The following is a 22,681-nucleotide window of genomic DNA, read 5'->3' as shown; positions in this document are numbered from 1 at the left end:
CACACTTCTTTAGTAATTAGGGGGTATCGTTTCAGTGCTTCAATTTCTCTTGAGATTATGTATTTTAATAATAATCAAAATGTGGGAATTTTGTTGTTGTTCGTTGTAAGTCATGTGAGGGCTTTTGCAGCGAATACCGAAAGCCGTTTTCGTTTTCCAAAAACTGGGGAAGAAGAATCAAAGTTGCCGCAAGGGAGCATCCTAAGTCAACTGTCTACAAAACCAAATGGGCGATTAAAATTTTTCGGGAGTGGCAGATAAATAGAAAAAGTTAAAGTTAAAGATTTGTTACATCTATCTTTTTCTACTTTTTTTTTTTTGTTTACCTTGTATTTTTGGTGTGGCAAAATAAAAATAGATAAAATAAATAAATAAATTTCTGTACTTGGTGCTGGTGGCGCTTTTAAAGATTATGGACATTTGTCTAAAGTTCAGTCCACGAGTACAGATTTGGCAAATATGGATCCCAACGCTTTAAACTACTGGCTGAGTAAATTTGTTCAGGAGGTTGCGAATAGTGAAGGGAAATTGTATCCAGCAAGGACCCTTTATGGAATTATCTGTGACAGCCGAAGGCATTTACGTGAAACTGTGGGAAGCGAAGCATTAAATCCTTTAGATGCTTCGGATAAAAGGTAAGAGATGATATAGAATTTGTGTTCAATGCAAGATACTCTTTTCATTGAAGGGTACAGTTAGAATATAGATTGGCGTTTTTTAAACTTTCTATATTTTATTGCAGATTTGCCATGTTTTGTCGTTGTCTTGATAACGAGGTGAAGGATAGTATGCGCCAAGGTGTGAGTTTGCAAACAAAGAAAGAAGAGAGGGAAGCTGATTAATTATGATTATTAATTAAACTGAAGTATTGTTTATGTGTTCAATTTGTTTTGTTTTGATCCATAAATCTTGATGTCCAATGAGAAGACAGATGAAAACCACACGTGGTTTTGATATGTGATCCAAAGCATGTGTGGTTTTCATCTGTGTTTTCATTGCAATTGGGTATCAAAACTCATGCACGTGACAAATTTAGCCATTTTTTTATAGGCTATCAAACTTATGAATTATTAATGAGGTTTAGAATAAATTGTGATTAATTTTGGTTCCACGGTGCACGCGACATTAGGGTAACTGCTTCATTTCATATAGACCTTTCTCATGACGAGGACCATGACCAGGTACATATATTTTCCAAAATACTATTTTCATCTAGAAACAAGTCTCGCAGTTGCTATAGATGCAAATAGGTTTGATCTGCCACCTCAGAACGCACAAATTAAAAACTAAAAATCTAGCAATATTTTTTGAAGCAGATAGCAAGTGCCACGAGCCTAGGTGTCCCACATCGTACCAACCAGCTTAATCAAGAGAAAGAAGGTGATCAGGTTATTTACATTTGCTAGAGCGCAAATACAATAAAAGTGAAAACTGCATTGTTGATTATAATTTTTTATAATTCCAAGGCTACAAAGGACAGGAGGCCAACTGCACCTGTTGTTGTTGGTCTTTGCCAAGAAGAAGACACAGTTCAGGTAAATGATTGAAAACATGTGATGTTCCAAGCATAAACACAACAAACGTATTTAACACGGGCACTCCAGTATAAATGATGTAATGTTAAATAAAAGTGTTGTCATTTCCACGCTACAGTTTCGAAGAGAAAGGCTGGCTCGCCACAGCATTCCATCTACCTCTCTTTCTGTGAGGAGGAAACTACTCAGGTAGGTCGTAACAGTTTGACAACGCTTATTCTTAGCCACCAATCAATTGAAGGGCTGGGGGCATAACCGCCTTATGTCGAATGTTGGGCTGTTTTTTTTTTTTTTTCGGATATGTCTCAATTTTTGCATGTGGGCTTCGTTTTAGTCAACAAACACTGCCCTGTATTTTTTTTCGTTGGTTTGCTCTTCGTTTTCGAGAAAAAACGTATGCAAAAAACTCAGTTTTCCTAGCGGCATCTTTTGGAGATCTTTTGTTGAACGAGAAACAAAAGAAACCTTTTGTTTCGCTGAACAATGAAGTCAGCGAAGCGTCGGATTAGCCGCTCGCTGTTCGAGCCGATACAAGTAATGTGTTGGTACAATTGAAGCGCTTCTATTGTTGCTGTTTCGTTGGCGCAAGCGATCGACGCGCTAAACCAAGGTCCGGAATCGATTACATTGTGAAAGTCAGCGCAAGCGCGTCATTATTTTCGTTTCGATAAATCCAAGGCACAAACCTGCTCGCTGAATAAACCACGTTTGATAGACGCTCTGTTCAAAAAGTAATAACACGAACAATGTCGTTAGGGCGGATTCGATAAACCATTTTTATAAGGACATATATATTTAAGAAAACGCATGTAATAACTGGATGACGCATACGTCTTCTCCATAAGTTAATTCTTCACCTGGGTACCCCAGTAGATAGAGATTCTCCCAGGAACAATCTATTTCTCCACCCCCTAAGAAACACCCGTTTTCCGCACCGGAAATTTCCGACCAATCCATAAATCCTCGGCGTGGTCTCGGCTAAATTCTTAGTTAACGCGTTAATGGTGAATTTAGGCCGGTAAAATAGACCATTCCTTGATACGATTGCAAATCTTTTATTGTAAACCTTTTTTTTTTATTGTGAATCAGTCTTAACCTCAGATTGTGTTGAATAACAATAAGAAGAAGAGCAATACGTGGTTACCGACCGTATCTCACTGAATCTTCAAAACTAACGTGAGCTCCACGTTGTCACGAAATTACATGTTGTCTAGTCACGTGACAACAAGTGGTTAAAAATGGCGCGAAGATCATGGCATTCATCTTCCCACCATTGTTTCGATAAAACGGTCTGATGTTGTCGACAGGCATTGATCTGACTTTTTACTGGTTCAGTTAGGCCAGATAAATGCTAATTTAGGCGGTTAACAAACGAAATAAGCTCAACTTACAGCCTGATCAGAACACATTTCGCGCAACTGGCTTGTGCGGCCTATTTCGTCTTGTTTTTTTGTAATTTTGATGCCTTTAGAATGATTGGGTATTAACAAAGCTCTCACTTGTGCCGTAATATTTGTCTTTGATTTAACTGATCATTGTATCACCTGCGAACCTTGACTGACTATTAACCACTGATCAGTAGTACAGCTCATCTATTTCCCCGTTTCAAAAATTTTAGTAGGGCATTTTTGTCCATTTCCCGAAAACCGTAGGTCTTATTTCCTTTCCGAAAATCATAAATGACCTTTTTTCGGCACCTGAAACAACATTTTTGTCAATCCGAGATCACTAGGCCTTAAATTTCCCATATCACGAAAGTTCGAAGTGAAAAATCCCTTTAGAAAATTGTAGGGGGTTAAGGTCCTTCCGAACAGATAATTTACCGAAACGATCCTTTGGGTGCCCCTGATACTGTTGGTCTTTAATAGCTGTACTCGATTTAATATGTGTCGCCATCGGATTTGTTGTTGTTCTCTGTAGCGAAAAGCTCACCGCCTTCTTTAGGCTGTCGATGTGGCTTTTTGAAAACTTTAAACGTTCAGATTAGATGCTCAAACTTCACTTTAATCGTAGGAGGATTTCGCCGCGAATTTAAACGGTTAATTTCAGCAGTTTCGAAAGCAATTTTTTAACGGATGTTTTGGTTTCAAAAAGAAGAGAAAAAAAAAAAAAAAAAAAACGACTGTCCTCGTTTCGAACCGGTGCACGAAAAATGTAATCGAGTCCGGAGCGTGGTTTAGCGCGTCAATCGCTTGCGCCAACGAAACAGCAACATTAGAAGCGCTTCAATTGTACCAACACATTACTTGTATCGGCTCGAACAGCGAGCGGCTAATCCGACGCTTCGCTGACTTCATTGTTCAGCGAAACAAAAGGTTTCTTTTGTTTCTCGTTCAACAAAAGATCTCCAAAAGATGCCGCTAGGAAAACTGAGTTTTTTGCATACGTTTTTTCTCGAAAACGAAGAGCAAACCAACGAAAAAAAATACAGGGCAGTGTTTGTTGACTAAAACGAAGCCCACATGCAAAAATTGAGACATATCCGAAAAAAAAAAAAAAAAACAGCCCAACATTCGACATAAGGCGGTTATGCCCCCAGCCCTTCAATTTTTATGAACATGGGTCGGTTTTTTGTGCTGTTAATTTTCTGTTCCTTTTGAGCGTGTAAACAACTGTAAATGCTACCTACCTCGAATAGCCCTTGGTAATTGTGGGTATCTAATACTGTAATTTGTCTTTTCTCAAAATAAATTGTTGTTGTTGTTAGGATTTGAGAGGGGGGGACAAAAACAAATCGGCATAAAGGGGGGCATGACAAAAAAACTAGCATTAACGGGAGGTAGGGCTACCAAACAGATGAAATAAAGGGGATGTCACTTAATATGAGATGATTAACAATACACTTCCAGGGGCGTAGCTCTCTGTATGCACGTACGTATCTAAGAAATATTGAGAACCCAAAGTAAAGAAATGCAACTGGTAAATAAACCTTGCTACATTACGATGAATGTTTGTTAAATTTCACTGAGTGTCAAATTGTCTGTTGCCCCGATGAGTAAATGTTGGATGTGAGATTGTCCTTAGCGGCCCCCCATGTACATAGACACAAGGATGTTGATTCTATGAAGTTCTGTTTGAGTTTTCTGGAAGGGTGGATAAAAAATATTCCTTTTCCTTCTTGCCTGTTCCACTAACACGGAAAAAAGGCAATACAGGAAAGCAAATAGAATAGCAAAATTAAATTAAATTTTAATATGTTTTGGATTGGCCTATATGAGTTCAATAGTTTGTTTAGTGCGATCTTCCAGATGGGTGTAGTTCTGAAAAAAAACTGTTGTATTTAACAGAGACTGACATTTTGGCAACCTAAGCGGCAGCTAACAGACGTATGAAAAACGGATGTTTTGATAAAAACGACTGTGTAATGCTAAAAGTATTGTTGCCTCTAGGCTACAGCTGCGAAGAGAAAACCTGGCTTGCCACAGCACTCCACCGATATTTCCAGTGAAGAGAAAACTACTCAGGTAGGTGGGTCATATGTGCAAGATCCGTGAATGTGAATCTTGCATGTTGTTCCGTCACATTTGAACAAGAAGCCCTAAAAGTGGCCCTTTGTGACATCATTGATTTTGTTGCTCCCTACTCCACCATCCAATAAAAGTAAAGTGGAAAATATACCTCGACGTCACATTCCATCTCCACCATCCAACATATATTGAATAAACATAAGTGAAAATATGCCTTGACCTGGTGCTTGAGCATCCTGTGACTATAATAATAATAATAATAATAATAATAATAATAATAATAATAATAATAATAATAATAATAATAATCTTTTATTAGGAAGCCTCATCACTAAAAGTGGTTTACATAGAGGTCCTTACACTAGATATGTATTATATATTGATACAACAAGAAATAATAAAATATAGAGCTAAAATCGAAAAATGTATGAACTTAAATACAAAAATTGGCAAACTTGCTGAATTTCTTACAGTTCTCTCTGACTCATGAAAGTCTTTGTAGGAGTGCATATCACTCTTTCTTACAATGTCCAAAGAATGATCCAGTTGGCCATTAATACATTTATATGCATATATACATCGATGACATTTCCTACGTTCTTCGAGATTCAGCCACCTTAAGACTGTTAATGCATCAGAGAAGTGAAGTGGTCTATCTAATATCAACTTAGCTGCTCTGTTTTGCAGAATTTGCAATTCATTCATTAGTGACTCCACTGCTTGGCTGTCTGGTGGCCCCTGTGACATCATCATTGATGTCACATTCCACCTCCACAGTAAACTCATACTGACAAACTTACTTGACACTGTACTGGCTATTGCCGATAAACAAGCTGACAAAACCGAAGAACAACACCGCAACCAAAGTCAACAGAAACTTACAGGACTACAACGTACTAAAGACAAAAAACGACACGAGACAGACGACAACTGGGTCAGGAATATTTCTTCCCGTCCTTTTGACAAGACTGAAACCCAGGTACTCTCCGACAGACTGAAACACTCAGTGACGCCTAAACACATACCGACTGAGGCTATTGCATCTAGTGTTGAGGCGGTTCTGTCTCGTCAGGGAGAACTATCAGAATCGGCCGAGGATAACATCAGAAGTAGAATTGCTTCTACTATACAATCATCCTCCCTAACTGACAGTAACTTGACTAAAGACGAACGACAAGCACTGAAACGACTGAAAACTGATGAAAACATCGTCATACTCCCCGCTGACAAAGGACGACTGACTGTTGTTAACTCCCCGCTGACAAAGGACGACTGACTGTTGTTATGGACAAGACAGACTACTATGACAAAATGGACACTCTAGTTAACGACAAACAGACATACGAAGAACTGAAACGAGACCCGACGCCATCACTTCAAGGTAAACTTAACAGTAAACTACTTGACCTTAACAAAACTGACGTTATTGACATACAACGTTACAACAGACTGAGGTGCCGCGTACTGCAACCACCTAAACTCCACAGACTACCAAAATTACACAAATCTAACATACCCATGCTACCCATAGTCTCGTTCTGTGGGTCCCCGACTTACGAACTATCCAAATACTTGACTACTATACTGAAACTGTTGACAAACGAATCCCGACACAAACTGCAGTCTACCGAGACCTTTATTGACCCCATCAAGACGGTACAAATAACTGACGACTATGAACTTGTGTCTTTTGATGTGAAATCACTGCTCACCAGTATTCCACTTCAATTGGCTCTAGACTGTACTGCTACCGCCATGAAGAACTCCACAACAAAACTGCCACTGCCTACAGATGACTTAATGGACTTACTGAACCTCTGCTTAACGTCCACGTACTTCCAGTACAACGGAAAGCACTACAAACAGTTACACGGAACAGCTTTGGGTTCACCAGTTTCTGTTGTTGTAGCAGAAATTGTCATGCAGAACATCAAGGAACAAGCCCTAGCAACCTACGAACGGACACTACCGCTCTGGTTACGGCACGTAGACTACACCTTTACAGCAGTACACAAAGACGAAACCGACGATTTTCACGAACACCTTAACAGACAGAACGCTGACATACAATTTACTAAGGAGATCGAAGAAAATGGTAAAATACCTTTTCTAGACTGCTTAGTTACCCGTAACAACAACGACAACAAACTAAGTACTGCGGTTTACAGGAAACCAACACATACTGACAGAATACTGGACCAGTCATCCTACAACCCTACTTCTCACAAAGCAACGACTATACAGACCTTAACAAGGTGAGCACAACTGGTTTGTGACCCACCTGACAGACTCGCAGACGAAAACAACTACTAAGACAACGTTTTCAACAAGAACTACAACAAGGACTTTGTTAGACGTAACACTTACAAGAACACTGAACCTAATGTCACAAACATCGACGCGACTCCCGTAACTACTGTAACTATACCTCACATAAGGGGCACTTCTGAGACTATCGCACGGATTCTACAACCCTACAATATCCTTGTAGCTCACAAGCCTATAACCACTTTACGACAACTACTGACAAAAGTAAAGGACAAAGACGAACCTAACCGCAGACAGGGAGCAGTTTACAAGATCAAATGCTGCGACTGCCAGGCCACTTATATTGGTGAGACCGACAGAAATTTAAACGTACAACTGACTGAACACAAACGAGCAACTAGAAATGGTGATATCAACAATCACATTGCTGAGCACCATTTACAAACGAACCACAGAATCGACTGGGACTCTGCCAAGTGCATTACCTACTCTACAAATTACTATCAAGGACTCACTCTGGAAAGCTGGTTTAGTAACTTAAAACAAACGCCACTCAACTGTTGCTTACAACTATCTGCACCATACAAACGAGTTATTGACAACAACATCGAAACAAACGAACAATAGACATTTTACTAACAATAGACCCACGGACTTTTTGACTAACAAAAGACAGATCGAAACGCACCAATCACTTTTTTTACAGTCTTCACAGCCAATAACATCATGGCTTGCTGACAAACGACCAATAACATCTGGACTTCGTTGACCAATCAGGTTACCAGAGACGTATATACCACCTACTGACGTTCCACAATTCACTTGACTCTAAAGATGACTTCCGCTCAGGGAGCGGAAACGTCAGTCAAAGTCACCACAAACAGTCCTTCTCAGGACTACACTCACCCGGATGATCATAATTTACGTACTTAAGATATATTGAATAAACTTAAACTGAAAATATGCCTTGATCTGCCACTTGGGCTTCCTGTGAGCCCAGAAACACGCCTTGGCTTGCCGGCTGATAACTGACCTAGAGACACTGCCACCAGTCACCAAGAAATCCTGGTGAAATATGCTATCGTGTGATGCACCACGTCTTTAGTTGATCAATAGGAAATATTACAGCAGTGGATACTTGGATATAATTATATCTTATATATGCGTTATTGACCAAGCGTGAGGTCAAGATGGCTGGATATTGGCCAAGTTCTTCCAGCCATCTTGACCGAACAAGCTTGGTCAATAAAGGATTTATTGTGTGGCTTTACCTTCAAGTTAAAACTACAACAACAAAACAAAACAGGACATGAAACCGCTCTGCTCGGAAAGAAATTCTTCATAGCCGTCTGGTGCAAGATTTATTTTCAGTGCATTTTTGGATGAGCATGTAATTGTGGAAAACAAGGAATCCTAAATTATCTTAGGGCTCTAACTTTATAATGACTTAAAGGGAGTATAAAATTATGGACAATGAAAAATTTAGATTTTCGCAAGAGCGGGAAGATTTGAATAGAATCCGGCAAACTCGCCATTTTCAGCCGATCGCGCGGTGGCGTAAATAATGAACATTTTTACTTAGTTTTCGGCTTCCAATCATTAATTCTTGAATGAAACAATAGATTTTGAGATTATATGCAAACATAAGCCGAAAAAAAGAGCGGGTAAGTGAGAAAACTGGGCGAAACTTTGATAAGATTTTGTTGTTTACAACAAGCAAGACGCGGCTAAATTAAAAACGTGAGCTTCTTTCGCCGAACTTGAGAAAAATACTTTTCTGAACTGCTCTAAACACTTAACGCAACTTCCACTACGTTATGATTTAAATACAGTCATTGCAAACCTAGAGAACTTATCAATTTGGCACTCGACTTGAGACAATAAGTTTTACAAAATCGACTCTATCTAAAATACTACACGCAGAGCAACTCACCGATTCAACTCACATTCATTGTAGCTGAAACAAAATCTTCACTACACCAGGACGATTCCATTCTCTTTCCTTTCCTTTAGGTAAATGTTGAGAGTTTACCGAACTTATTAGTGAGCGCTTCCCCCAAAACAACGAGAAAATCGAAGAAAAGATTGCATTCTTGTTGGGATTAAACTTTCGATGCCAAGAGGACGGGAAACGGGTAATCCCGAGCGGGCAAGACAGATCCATCTTACCCGCTCGGGTAGCCAATCACAGGGCAGGATTTGACTCATCTTGCCCGCTCGCGGAGCCAGCCATGTAATAAATATACGTAATAGATAGACAGTACGATTGTCATCATCTTTTGCCGCAGCCTAGACATGCTTCACCGTCGACCACTAAGTTTTTTTGTCTTCCATGAAGTTTGGTAGCTCCTCCAGATGCATACTAGTGTCCCTTGTGATCGTCGAAGACAGTTGTAATGGAACTGAATGAAGAGTCTTTCCTTAAAAAAAAACTTGAAACGGATTTTTTTCTTGTTTCCTCCTTTAGAAAGACAAATCCTCAACGATAGACAGTTGTGTCCACCCCGTTGCTGTTCAACAATGAGAAGGACCTGCCTATCTTTGAATGTGGTAAAAAGGAAAGATACACGGCCAAAGAAGCAGTAAAAATTCTCCTTAGTGAACATCAACAACAAATGAAATGTTGAAAACGAGAAAAAAACCTGTCCTTTGTTGTCAATTTCACAAATTTTAAATGCTGGCAAGATGTTAAAAGTGTTCTGAATGGTGTCTATTCTGACTTGTTGAGCATTTGTACGTGGATGGTAGAAGTTGACCAAGAAGATAACGTGGAAGTTCTGGAGAAGAAGATCCAATTGGAAGGCGAGAGAGCATTCCACATTTACATGATTTCGATGCAGAATAAGGCAGGCTTGTGTTGTTCCATATTTTTCTTAAAGGGTCGAGATGGAGAAATTCTAAATTCCACGATCCTGCTTCAGTACACAATATCAAAGAGAGGCTGTACTGAAGTGGCTTTTGACGTACCATCTCACGGAAATAGAAAGCTCCTAAAAAGGAAGCCTTTCTACCCCACCAAGAAGAGTACCCTGCAAGCTTTGAAAGATGAAACGAGCTCTAATTCAGCTGCCATAGACTTTCGTGATGTGTCAGTAACTGCAGGTGGGGCCTTGGGTGGCAGAGAGCTAGGAGAGTTACCCTGGCTCAAACAACTACTCTACGATCTTAAGAGCAAATTGAAGAAAACGGATGACATTGAAGAACTGTTGCAATATGCAAAACACTCCAAAGAAAGAATTGTGCTCGAACATCACAATGTCCCAGAGGCCTTATGGGTATTAGCGAAGCCTCATATGACAATGGACTTTTCAAGGTTCTGCACCTCCGACAAATTGAGTCATTCGCTGAGTGTAGACCCAATGTTCAATTTCGGGAAATTTGAGGTTACCCCATTCACGTACAAACACCTGTTCCTGACATGCAAATGAACTGGTGCTGCCCGTCCTTTCTAGGACCAACATCGATGCACTACAGCAAGTAAAAGAGTGTCTATAGAAGTTAACCCATGCTGTCCCCAATTCCACTCCGAAACTTGTTAGTAAAGGAAACGGGTTTATTCCTGACGGCGAAGAGGCCTTTTACAGTGCTCTAAGTGAGGTGATGCGCCATTTCCAACAAAACTGCTGTGACAAGCTTCACAACCTCGAAATTCGTAAGGCAAATGAACAGAAATTTTTTATAGAAACTGTTTTTGGAACAGCAACATCTCAGTGCATCTTAGATGCAGATGACAAAGTCGACTTAAAAGCAGGGATGTTGGCAGAGAAGGAACCCTTAGACACAGAAGAGAAAAAGCTGACCGGAAAAGAAAAGCCTGAATTCTGGAGCTACCTGCACAGCTTTACGAAAATGATGACTAAATGCATGATTGCAACTGCAAGGAAGAAAGTGGGAATGTCCAATGACAAATCAGGGAAATCTCTAAAGAGCTGCACTAACCAGTCAGAGAGCATCAACAACAAGTTGACCTGACAGAAAGAAGCTGAAGCAAAGAATGATAAGAGCAAAGTGAACATTACGAAATTATAGTTTACAAAGAACGTATGGGAGAAAGTTGAGGCATGAGCAAGAGGAGCTAAAGTTGGCTATTTGTGGGCTGAGTAACGAGCATAAGCTGGTAGACATTGCTGCTCATCTGGAAGAAACCCCGGACAAATGGTTTGAAATAGGTAACGGTGAACGAAAAACATACGTACAATAGTTCAACCAAATGTCTGTTGATGATGCAAGGGTAAGACCATAAGGAATACCTGGGTACCTAACGTCAGAGAAGTGGAGTACAAAGAGTTTTCTCTAGACATAAGAACGATTTTAAAGTCCCTGAAGAGCTGGACAGACAGTGTAGTAGCCACTTTTGTGAAGGAAGCAGAGGGGTTGCTGAACGTCAAAGACGACATTCAGAAAATGCCATCACTGACATCTACTTCTAGAGAAATCTACTTAGTTGCTGCAAAGAATTGCCAGAAAGGAATCTACCAATGTACAGTCTACAGTGATTATGTCAGCTGTTCCTGTCTGTGCTACAAGTACAACAACCTCTGTAAGCACAGCATCTGTGTTGCAGAGATGTAGGAATTTTGAAAGAACACTTAGACTACCTGAAGAAATCACCAAGACGCAAAGCTCCTTCAAAAAGTGATCTTCTTGAACCTGCAAAAGCAGCACAGGAAAAGAAAAATGGGAGTCACAAGAACCCGTGGCGACCAAACTGGCAGGCTTCACAGGAAAACTCTCAGACATCCAGTGGGTCTCCTTTCAACAAAATTCACCAAAATAACAAGCCTCTGTTGCTGTACTTTCTTGATGATGTGCCTAACTCAAAGGAATGCAGGCAATGCTCCACTGAGTTTCCTCAAAGGGAAAAGATAACAACTTTTGATATTTTTCTGTCGTACGAAGAGAAGTGGACGTATCCAGCATCTGATGATCTACGTCACAAACTGCCATCGGCAAAATCTGCTAAAAAATTCTACTGAGTCAAGCATTCCTGCATTAAAAATCGTTTCCCTTACTTTGATTCATCCTTATTGCAGATTTCAACTGAGGTTCAATCTCTCATACAAATGTCCCACCTTGATCTTCTCAAAGAGGAACTTGACTTTGAGCCATAAGTTTGTGCTAGAGAGATTTACTTTTACGGTAAAGGTAAACCTCAGATTCTCGTTTCGATTTTGCAAAAGAACTAATCTTGTTTATGTATTCAAATAATTTTCACATTTATGGACAACAGTCTGCAAACAAACTTCCTCAGCTTGGATGACACCTTTGAGTAGAAAGTATAAACACCAGCTGCAAATGGGGGAACTTTGTTATTCATGCTGTTTTCCATTTAACTGTAAACATGATTCTAAAACTCTTGAATTGAGTTATATTCCAACATATGTTTTCTACCCAGGCTACGATTCAACTTTGTCTTTTCGTTTTGTCGTTAAGTGATTTCTATATACAAACTAGAACTTTTGAATGAAAGGAACAAATCTATCAAGACATTGTAATGTATAGCATGAGGAACGCCTTGGAAACATTATAACCCGAAAAACAAAAACAGAACGTTCACTGATAATTTAAGCTTTTTTGGGAATGTTGACGAAGATGCCTGTTATAAGTTCAAATTATTTTCAAGGGCCGTCGAGAAAGAGTAAACACAACAATTGACCAAATTTTATTAAATTGAACATTTAAATTAAGTAGCAGTGTGGCTAAGACGGAAAGCACAAACGGCCCCAGGAATGTAAAGCATCCATTGTCTTACTCCTATTAATTGGCTTAAGTAATTAAAATACGATGTTCTGATTGGTCGAAATCCATTTTTGACTGATTATTGCCCGAAATCGGTTGATTGCATCCCGAAATGTAACGAATATAGAATCAATAGGTCATGATCTACTGTTATGGAAATTACGAAGGATATCGTACGCAAGGGTAAGCTGTGATGAAGCTTTTGTCTAGCGTGTCAAATTTCGCAGCCCCACCACCATCTTGTTTTGACAAGCTTCTGGTATTTTTCTCATTCTAAATCAAAGAAAACTTCCTGAGATCTTTGCAAATTTGTATATAGCCTTGTATATTTTATCAATTAGTGTAAATATTTATGATGGCGGCCATCAGAGTCCCTGTAACTAATGTTTAAACCGAAGTGTCATTGTCCACGCCACGTCAAAAGGAAGCATGGCAATGTTCATTTCCCAGGGGAGCAGTTACGGCAGTGTAGTCGTGAGGAAAAGCGATGGATTGAAAAAGAGTTTAGCGTGGATGAGAGAAACAAGAATAGAAAGTGGAAGATCTGTGAGCCCTGTAGATCTAGGCTGGAAATAGAAGTCAAGTATAAAAAACTTGAGGTAGGTCGATCAACTTAATGTGAGTCGATTTAGGTGTGAAAAACCTTTTGGAGTTTAGCATGGCCTGCAACTTTAGTTAGAAAATTGTCTTCTTTAGATATGAAGGGTCTGTTAAAAGGACCGGATGTGTTTACATCTGTCAAAAATGGCATGTTTGGTCATGAAGATAGATCCTGAGTTATAGCAGTGCTTTGACTGAAATGCCCGTATGCATGAAGTATTGAATGCATGTGAGATTATTTCTCTGTCGAGGGTGTTTCTCACTAGCACAGCACAAGCGTAACATAAACATAAGCATGCAAGTGAGACCACCAGCGCCATAAGCATAAACAGCAGAACAAACTCACGCATTTTCTTCATGCCGTTTTCACTTGAAACTAGAGCGACATAAGTATAAGTGGACACACAAAAAAAGTGTGTTTGTTCTTCTTATGCTTATGCCAGGTTCGTTCTTCTGATACGCTTATGTCACTTGAGTTCTCACTTGCTTATGCTTATGTTATTCTTACGCACTAGTGAGAAGACTGAGAACCAGCCTTTTGGGCAAGCAGTATGTTGATCCATGATTATTTAGTATTATTGAAGATGACCCTACAGAAACTAAGCTCCAGCCTAAACAAGTGGGGTTTTTATTTACATGTGTGTATTATGACCGTACATTATAAAGTAAAGTCGCACTCCGGCCACTGGCGTAAATGGCCGGAGCTTAGCTCTGGTTTCCATAGCAGGAATGAACTAGGAGCATCACTACTCCTCCCTGGATGGGATGTTAGTCCATCGCAGGGTCCCCCCCCCCCCCCCAGCATTTTGTTAGGTTTTTACCTTACATTCGCTGGTACCCATTTATACACCTGGGTGGAGATAAACAATGTGGAGTAAAGTGTCTTGTCAAATGAAACAACTCAACGGTAGAGAGTGCCTGTACACTGTACTCAACTGAAGACTGTCGGGTTTGTCTTTCACAATCTTACACTCGGTTGTGCTATCTTATATAATACTTTGCATATAATTATACAGGCGGGCGCCTTGGAGCAGTGTGAAAATGTCAGTGGTGGTGCTACTGAAGCAGCATGCTTCAGCTTGTACATTAATCCTAGGCTCTACAAACATTTCCTACATTTTCTAATATCCCAATAAAGCTCAGTATCATTTCTTTGTTTACTTAAAAGTAGATGGTCTACTAGAAAGCCTTAGCTACTTTGACCACCACACATTTTATAATCTGTACTGTAATTATTTTATCTTGTAATCATCTGTTGTAACTATACTTGTCTTTCTATGTTAATTTTATGTAAATAGTGTTAAATAAATTAACCTTGAACCAGCAGAGCCGGAGGTGGGGTACCATGATAATGATGTCTCTACTGAGGATCATGTCTATGCAGCAAAGGACTGTGTAGTAAGTCAACCTGCAAGGGTGGATAAAGGAACACAAAAGCCTGTGGTGCCCACAGTCCCCTACAAGGATCAGTGTGAACGTAAAAGAAGTAAATGAGAGCAGAAGCTATTGACACTTTCAAAGATACAACAATGAAATATGTCTGCTTTGTAAATGATGATGTGCCAGAGTTTGTCCAAGATACAGTCAACAGCAAGAAATGGGATTCAGCATTTGGATTTTCTGGAAAGTTTGGAGATGCTGCGCTAACCCCACTCTGAAAGCATAAACCAAAGAATACAAGGATTCTGGGTCAAAGGAAAAGGCCAGAGAAACAAGAAGAGGGTTGTCAAACTTTAAAAAGGAACGATTTGTATTGGCAATACACTAAATGACTCCATAATATCGATGACAGGTGAGAAAACTGGAGATCAGTTTAAGAACCGAACTGAAGCTGCCAAATCCATTAGCAGACTCACAACAGGGGAAGATGAAAGAAGATGGCTGTTGTCTATTCTTGTTTCAGATTATCCGTATCGCCTTTTGCAGGAAATGTTTGGTTGTTCATCTAAGACAGTGACTGCTGCAAAAGTGCATCAAATCTTATTTGGCTGTGGGGGGACCCCTCCCTCTAAGTTCAAGTTCACCAGGCAGTGCGTCAGCCCTGAAGTGTTGAAAGAACTTTCAGAGTTTTTTGAAAGAGACAGTGTGTTGAGAGCATCATCTTGCCGGAGCATGATTGTGGACAATGTGGAAACACCACACAGATATTGGAAAGACAATGTCAAAGACCTCATGAACCAGCATCTTTTGGAATTTCCCAATGGGGTGAAACGCACATACATCTATACACACCTTCCTGCGAACTTCCGATACAACACCATGCTGGCAGGGCTGTGCAATCTCTGTGATGAGTTTGAGCACTCAAACTATGACAAATTCTATGCCCTTCTCACAGATGTTGAAAAGGCTACATCTGTGCCATTGACAGATGTGAAGTCCAAACTGGAGCACCATCGACGTTACATGAAGACGCAATTTAGTAAGCAAGCAGAGAGGCACTCCAATTGCTTAGAACTTTGCATGGATCATGCAGTTGGTTCATGTGCACAGTCTCATGACAGTTCCTGTCCAGATGCCACTGCCATTTAAAATGTGTCTTCAAGACCGTCAGTGATGTGTTGTCTTCATCAGTGGCCAGTACAGACCAATTCACAAAAGATCTGGATGACATCATGAAAGTGCATGGACAATATGTGGCACATTTGTTGCATACCAAGCACCAGGGGGGATATCACAAGTTTGTCTTGAACAATCTACAGCCTGGAGAGGCAGTGGTCATAGTGGATTACAAGATGAAATTGGAGCTGGGTGTCCGTACACGGGAGATCCAACGCAATTTGTATGGGAAGCAGGGCACTTCATTACATGGATTCCTTGTCATTGCGCAAGTTGAAGAAGACAAGAAGATTACAGAGATCATTGACCTGTGGAGCGAAGATACTAAACTGGACGCCTGGTTTAGTCAGCGTGCAATGGATGTTGCCTTTCGGTGGATAGAGGGAGAACTACCTAATTTCCGGGTGTATTTGTTCTCTAGTAAGTATACTCTACATTTAAGCAATAGAAAATGGTATTCTGTGCATAACCTTATGTAAACATGAGAAGGAGTTTGGGAGAATTACAAAGTATAAAACTGAGCTGTGGCCGATGGTTTACATAAGTATTTTTGAATTCTCTTAAAATCCTCATGTGTTTGAATCAGCCTCAGGTGTTGGCATCAGCCGTTTCCTATTTTTACAGCACACCCACGTGTGCACAAGCTGTCATAAAACAGCTAAGCAACCAATGAGAGTGGACATATAATGGAACTCTTATAATGTGTATTATTTCAGCAGTCCTAAGGTAGTGCAAGTACTTTAGCGGGTAATTGATAAGTGAATGTAAAAGATGATAACAAAATATCTCGTCAGAAAGAAATGCAATGGTTTTGTCTTTTAAGTGTACGTAGGGTAAGTCTCATCTAAATTTTTTTGTGCAATAGCAGAGCTGGCTACCAAACCTAGTCTATAATATTGAAACTGTATGTATGGCTCCAGCAGGTTGTATATGATTCCCTCTGATAAGACTATAGTGTTGATGTTATCATGTTGTTTTTAAACAAATGTGACAAGTGCTGTTTATTCTCTTTCTCTAGACAATGGCCCTCACTACCACAACACTGCCTTCATTCTTTACCTCGCTGAAGTCAATGAAGTGTTCAATTTGAGGCTTGTTGAAAACAACAACTTTGAGGCTGGCGAAGGTGAGTCGAAGCTGGATACGCGTTTTGCACACGTCCCTTACCAAAATTAAGTATACTTTAAGTATATCATATTTATATTCAAAGTATACTTCAAAAACAGTACACAAGTATACTTAAAGCATACTTTAAGTATACTTTGAATAGCTACTTAAAGTATACTTGTAGTATACTTGTTCTCACCTGAAATTGGAACAACCAAAAGTATACTTTAAGTATACTCATAATCTACTCTGCAGTAGACTTAAAGTATATTTGACATTAAAATCCCACAGCGCTAGCAACATGATAAGTATACTAAAACTATACTTACACTGTAGTTGGCAATCACCAACATGGCCATATAGCCATGGCCATGTAATAATTACACATACAGACTGAATTATATATAAACCACTACAAATTGAACAGATTTAGTTTAAGTTGATATTAATTCTTTAATGCACAATCATAACCAGGATTAGAATCACAGCAATTTACCTTTAACCTATCACATTATGAAAGCACACTTCACTGCCTTAGAACTATCTTATTTAAATTTTTTATAGTAACAAATATAATTCTCTTAACAGTAATACTTTAATGCTGAAACATTTTGTCTTTAAGAATTATTTCCATAAAGTTTTTAAATTTGCAATTTATAACGAAAGAAAATAAAATACTTATAATACAGTCAGTCCTGTATTAAGCGGCCAACCTTTGGGACTTTGAAAACTGGCCACTTATCAATAGACTGGTTGGCCGTTTAATAGAGGAAAAAATAAACCCTGACAAATATTTTGGGACTACTTAAAGTGGCTGCTTAATGGAGGGACTGGCTCAGCTTAATAGGTGGCCGCTTAAAATAGGTCCGACTGTATTTTTATATAATTGTCTGGTTTAATGTAATTCTTATGCTTAAATATTCAACTGCCAACAAGAAAAAAATGAAAAAATTATTAATGACATCAATATCGTCTAACAAGGTTCATTAAATTCTGAACATCAAGGCATGACCAAAATTTACAAAGAAGTTTTTGTTTACTCATCTGAAAATACTGTTTCCCAAGCAGGTGTACCCTCAAGAAAAAGTGTCAACAACTGGCCTTTTGATGAATTTTCATTGTCCACATGGCTACATGTATGCATGTAAATGTGCAAATTCTGAGTTTGTATGAGACTTCAAGGTTTTAAGCTGGCTGATTATGGAGGTGTCACTTTATCAGTCCTTGCAGGCTGCCATCCGCTTGCCCTTGTTGTTATGGAACTAATCTTATTCCGAAGGGACTGCTTTACTGCAGCCAGCTTGCCGCCTTCTTTCACTGCAAAATCTGAAGGAAAGAGAAACAAGTTAGAGTCGACCATCAGGTTATGCAAAATTTACCAACACTAGTGAAGCAGGTAGCTTCAGAACAACATGTCAGCTAAGGGTGTGTTTTACTCATGCTATGATGATTTGATTCCTGTCTGTATTACAGGACTGAAATGGTTGTGTCCCATGACAGAAATTAAAAACAGAAAAAACAAAAACATGTTGAATGGTCCCCTGGCTAGTTTACTTATCACTTTTGCTCTTAGTGGCTTAAATCAAAACCAAGGTATTCACTTTGGCTAATTAAGTCAAACATACAATCCAGTGAGCCAACGTGTAGATAACATGAAGTGCAAGAAAACAATTTTAAACAAACCACAAATGGGTCTTGTTTTACTTGATTGGTTGAGAAAGTGGCGCATTGCTATACATAGTAATGTAAAACAACAGCAAACATAAATTACTCTAAACACTCCTGTAAAAACTCTGAGATGATAATAACGTTTTTTTTTTACTTTGCAGCTCGTTTTCTATTTGAAGGGGTGCACGAAATAAGGCCCTAAGTGACTTTTAATGTAAGGTCAAATTCTCCTTTTGTTTCACAAGTGAATACAAGGCAATTTGGAAGGAGAATCTAGCAATTTATCAGAAGTCACTTAGGGCTTTTTTCCAAGCACCCCTTCATTTATCTGTTTATATACAATGCTGATTCAAAAAATAATAATAGTAGCTCTTGCCAATTGAGCTCTAGGAATTACAAATTATAATGATATTTTAGATACCTGCCCTATCCAAGCCTTACCTAATATAGAGGAAATGATATCTGAATCTATAGATTCTTTTGCATTGGCACCAGTCAAGTTTTTCCCAACCAGTTCTGAGTTCTTGTAAAAACAATTCAGGAGAAAACAGGCCGCTGATGTTGGGCTGGTTTTGCTTTTTGCTGCATTCAAATGGTCTTCATATAAGAATACCCCTCGTCCTTTTGACAGCTCAACCATCTAATAAAAGAAAAAAAAAAAACAGAAGTTTACCTATTAGATTTTTGTATTTGTTGACTAGGATCCTACCATAAACTAAGCACCTTCCCTCTGGTGAATGCACCTCCTTCAATACCTTTGTTAACATAAGAACTGTAATAACCAGGCACCCACCTCATCATGAAAACAAGTTAGAAAGAGCTAGTGCTCTAACTTTTTTTAAAAAAAAAGAAGAAAAACTTGTAATGAAATGAGTCCACATTGGCCAAGCCACACATCCACAACTTAATTACAAACATATTGACAAATTAACTAAGGTGGCCGCCCCTATAAGCCTGGTGGTATCTTGGAGGTCTCCTCGCCCTACCATACTGTTGAATCTGTATAAATATTACACGTATATCTGAAGTGGCTAATAAATAAATGATGATGATGATGATGATGATGATTAACTGCCTCCTCCTCCCTGTATCTTGAGGGCCACGCAAGTTTTTGGGCCTTTCCCCCCCCAACAGTACTCTTGGGAGGCACCTGGAGAATATCTGTGCAGCGTGACACAAGATCTTCATCATCAAAGTTGTCAGGGAGATCATTATATTCAGTATTTGGATCTTCATTTCCAGAATCTGATGATAAGACATCCTGGCTACTGCAGGTATTGCGTGCAAACAAATTCATTTGCATCAACACTCGGTTGTCTCTTTCTTTAAGGACTGCCCGCTCCCCCTCTCGTTCAGCTTTTTCCTTTTCCTTCTCTGCTTTTCGCTTTTCCTGTTCTAGTTTCTTTTTCTCATTCTCAGCTTTCTTTTTCTCTTTTTCAGCTTTTTTCTCAGCATGTGCCTTTTCCGCTTCATTCTGAGCCTTACTGATTCCTGATGTCTCTGCTTTCTTCTTTGCTTCAGTATCAGTAGTTTTCCTGGGACCTTTCTTTTTCTGTGCACTCTGCAATGACTTCCCTTGAGCTGTTAACTTCTCCAGTGCATTTTTCCTTTTCATCACATCTTCTTTGTCATCTGAATTTCAATAAAAAGCAACCATTTCTCATTTACTGTTAAAGTTTATTGATTATCCATCATAACTCCCAACAGGCAGCTAATGGGCATTTTTTGGGCAATTATGAAACATCTCCCATCATCCTGTTATAGATTCACTACATGTATACCACAAATGGTAATATTTTTTTTTTGTTTTGATAAATATGTGATGGTTGTGCAAATAAGCCCTTAAGATTATGCCAGCAGCTAGATTAAGAAGAATAAATGCCAATGAGTGTTGTAAAGGAACTGCCAAATAGGTTACTCTTTAGGTTGTATTAAAGAGTTTTCACATAAGAATCTCTATTGCATTATAACCCAAGTGTAATCTGATATTTTTGGTTTATAAATAGCGGATATAGCATCACCCTGCAGATCGAGATACAAAATTTCTCTTTGAGTGTTGGAAGATAATATTATTTCAAGATTGAGTGCAGCAGATGAGCTAAATAATCATGTTTCAACACAAGAATAGAAATTTTGTAAATATAAGTGGTCATGTAATATTCTATTTATCATATAAAAACTATTAAACTTCCAAAGCTTTCCTCTTTCACTGCAAAAAGTGCAGTTTATTCCACATGTGAAAATAACATGTTAATTGGTTATTTTTACATGTGAAGATAGCATGTTTTCACACGAAAGCCCACCTGGTATTTCACTGGTGTTTAGATAAGAAAGTAATTTTATAAAAATTATACAGACTCACCACTTTCAAACATAACTGTACACAAGTAGTACCCATCACCGTATTGTGCCTCCTTTCGGCCATCATCCCTTTTCCTGATGTTTGTTGGAGTACAAATGGCTAGGATGCCATCATCAACGAATTGCACTAGGGAGTAGACTGTAAAAAAAATAAAATTTATTGACTAAGTCAATTCATATAAGCAAGTAAACATGCTACATGTATGTATATCAATCCTACGGTAATTTTCTCAAAAGATTGCTAAATGCATGTGGTCATTACCAGTCCTGGGGTTATGGGTAAATAACCCTTGTGTTTCTTACCTTGAAGAATCAATTTATATCTCTGCTTGATATAAAATGACAAAAATTCACGTACCATATTATTTAAGCGAAGTAGCTGCATGCACACAATTTACTCCTTCAATGTGTATCAATTGTGCTATAAGGTCAGCTTCTATCCGAGATTTGACAAAATAAATACATGTACAGATAGGCACCCATACAGGTGGGTATTTAGCCTGCGATTTTCCGGCGGGATCGAAGCGCTGGCAACCAGGCGCGAAACTCCGTGAGTACTTCGGGAGGCTACTTCACATTAGGTACATGCTTTCTGAATTTTCTATGCAAAAAAAGATCCAGATAAAAAGCCCATAAAACTGGAAAGACAATATGGATCTTACCAAGTTGCTCTAAATAGAAGTAGATGATAAGACTTTGTTGGGAACGAGTTAAATATATCCTATCACAGTAGCTTTTTCACAACTTGTAGCACAACCGACATAACGTGCTGGCTCATTTTGCACAACCGTTGTTTTAATGCGCAAAAATATCCCAGGAATACTATACAATGCATATCCTTATTCAAATAAGAATATTCAAACCGATCGCACTTGAAAATAGACTTTTGCATGTCTTAAAAACGAGCTGCTATTGAAAGTATGAAACGATGAAAAGGTGCCGGCGGCCCCGGCCGGCGGAACCCGCCAAAATTTGTCGAGAGAACCTTTAAGAGCTCGAGCAAGAACTATCAAGAGGACAATGTCGAGCAAAAAGAAAGCACGATAAAGGTCACTTCAACAGGGTCACTGTTAATCATCATCTTGTCACAATTTTACGTGTTGCTAGTTGTCTCGCTTCATTAACAGCTCACAAAAGCCGATCCTATTGTTTACTGAAATGAACAACCTGAAACAAACAACTTACGTGCTTATTGTTTTATTTAGTCCAATACAAAGAGGTGTACTACAAACCTTGATCCTCAAGTCGTGTTGGAGTTTTGTTCTTCCTTCGTGGAGTTGATTTTGGGTGACTCATGGTTAAAAAATGGTCAATATCAGCTGAAAATCCTACTCGGGATGCGAGGATCAATGCGGTGCTGGTGGCAAACAAAGCGAGCGA

General features: G+C 39.1%; 1 protein-coding gene and 2 pseudogenes across 1 annotated transcript; 2 read left to right on the top strand and 1 right to left on the bottom strand.

Moving 5' to 3' along the window:
- Positions 1 to 57: 57 nt before the first annotated feature.
- On the top strand, positions 58 to 842 carry LOC146473113 (uncharacterized; annotated as a pseudogene).
- Positions 843 to 15,394: 14,552 nt separating this feature from the next.
- Positions 15,395 to 17,341, top strand: LOC146473112 (uncharacterized; annotated as a pseudogene).
- Positions 17,342 to 17,393: 52 nt separating this feature from the next.
- LOC146473111 (uncharacterized) lies at positions 17,394 to 22,597 on the bottom strand. The gene is made up of 5 exons (XM_085118893.1): positions 22,534 to 22,597; positions 21,303 to 21,440; positions 19,932 to 20,572; positions 19,382 to 19,580; positions 17,394 to 18,598 (listed from the first exon to the last, which is right to left on the bottom strand). The coding sequence occupies exons 1-5, from the start codon at positions 22,595 to 22,597 to the stop codon at positions 18,471 to 18,473; spliced, it is 1,170 nt and encodes a 389-aa protein (XP_084975019.1). The 3' UTR covers positions 17,394 to 18,470.
- Between the last annotated feature and the right edge of the window lie 84 nt (positions 22,598 to 22,681).

Source organism: Pavona decussata, unplaced genomic scaffold (genome assembly GCF_977016875.1).
Source record: "Pavona decussata unplaced genomic scaffold, jaPavDecu1.1 SCAFFOLD_95, whole genome shotgun sequence".
Lineage (NCBI taxonomy): Eukaryota > Metazoa > Cnidaria > Anthozoa > Scleractinia > Agariciidae > Pavona > Pavona decussata.
This window is presented reverse-complemented; position numbering and strand designations above follow the sequence as displayed.

Bases quoted from the DNA above. Each gene is read 5' to 3' on its own strand.
- LOC146473111 (XM_085118893.1), bottom strand. From the start codon at position 22,597: ATGAGTCACCCAAAATCAACTCCACGAAGGAAGAACAAAACTCCAACA. The intron at 19,581-19,931 runs GTATGGTAGGGC...TTCTTTTATTAG, and splicing joins ATATTTATACAGATTCAACA to ATGGTTGAGCTGTCAAAAGG. The intron at 18,599-19,381 runs GTAAGGCTTGGA...TCTTTCCTTCAG, and splicing joins TATCATTTCCTCTATATTAG to ATTTTGCAGTGAAAGAAGGC.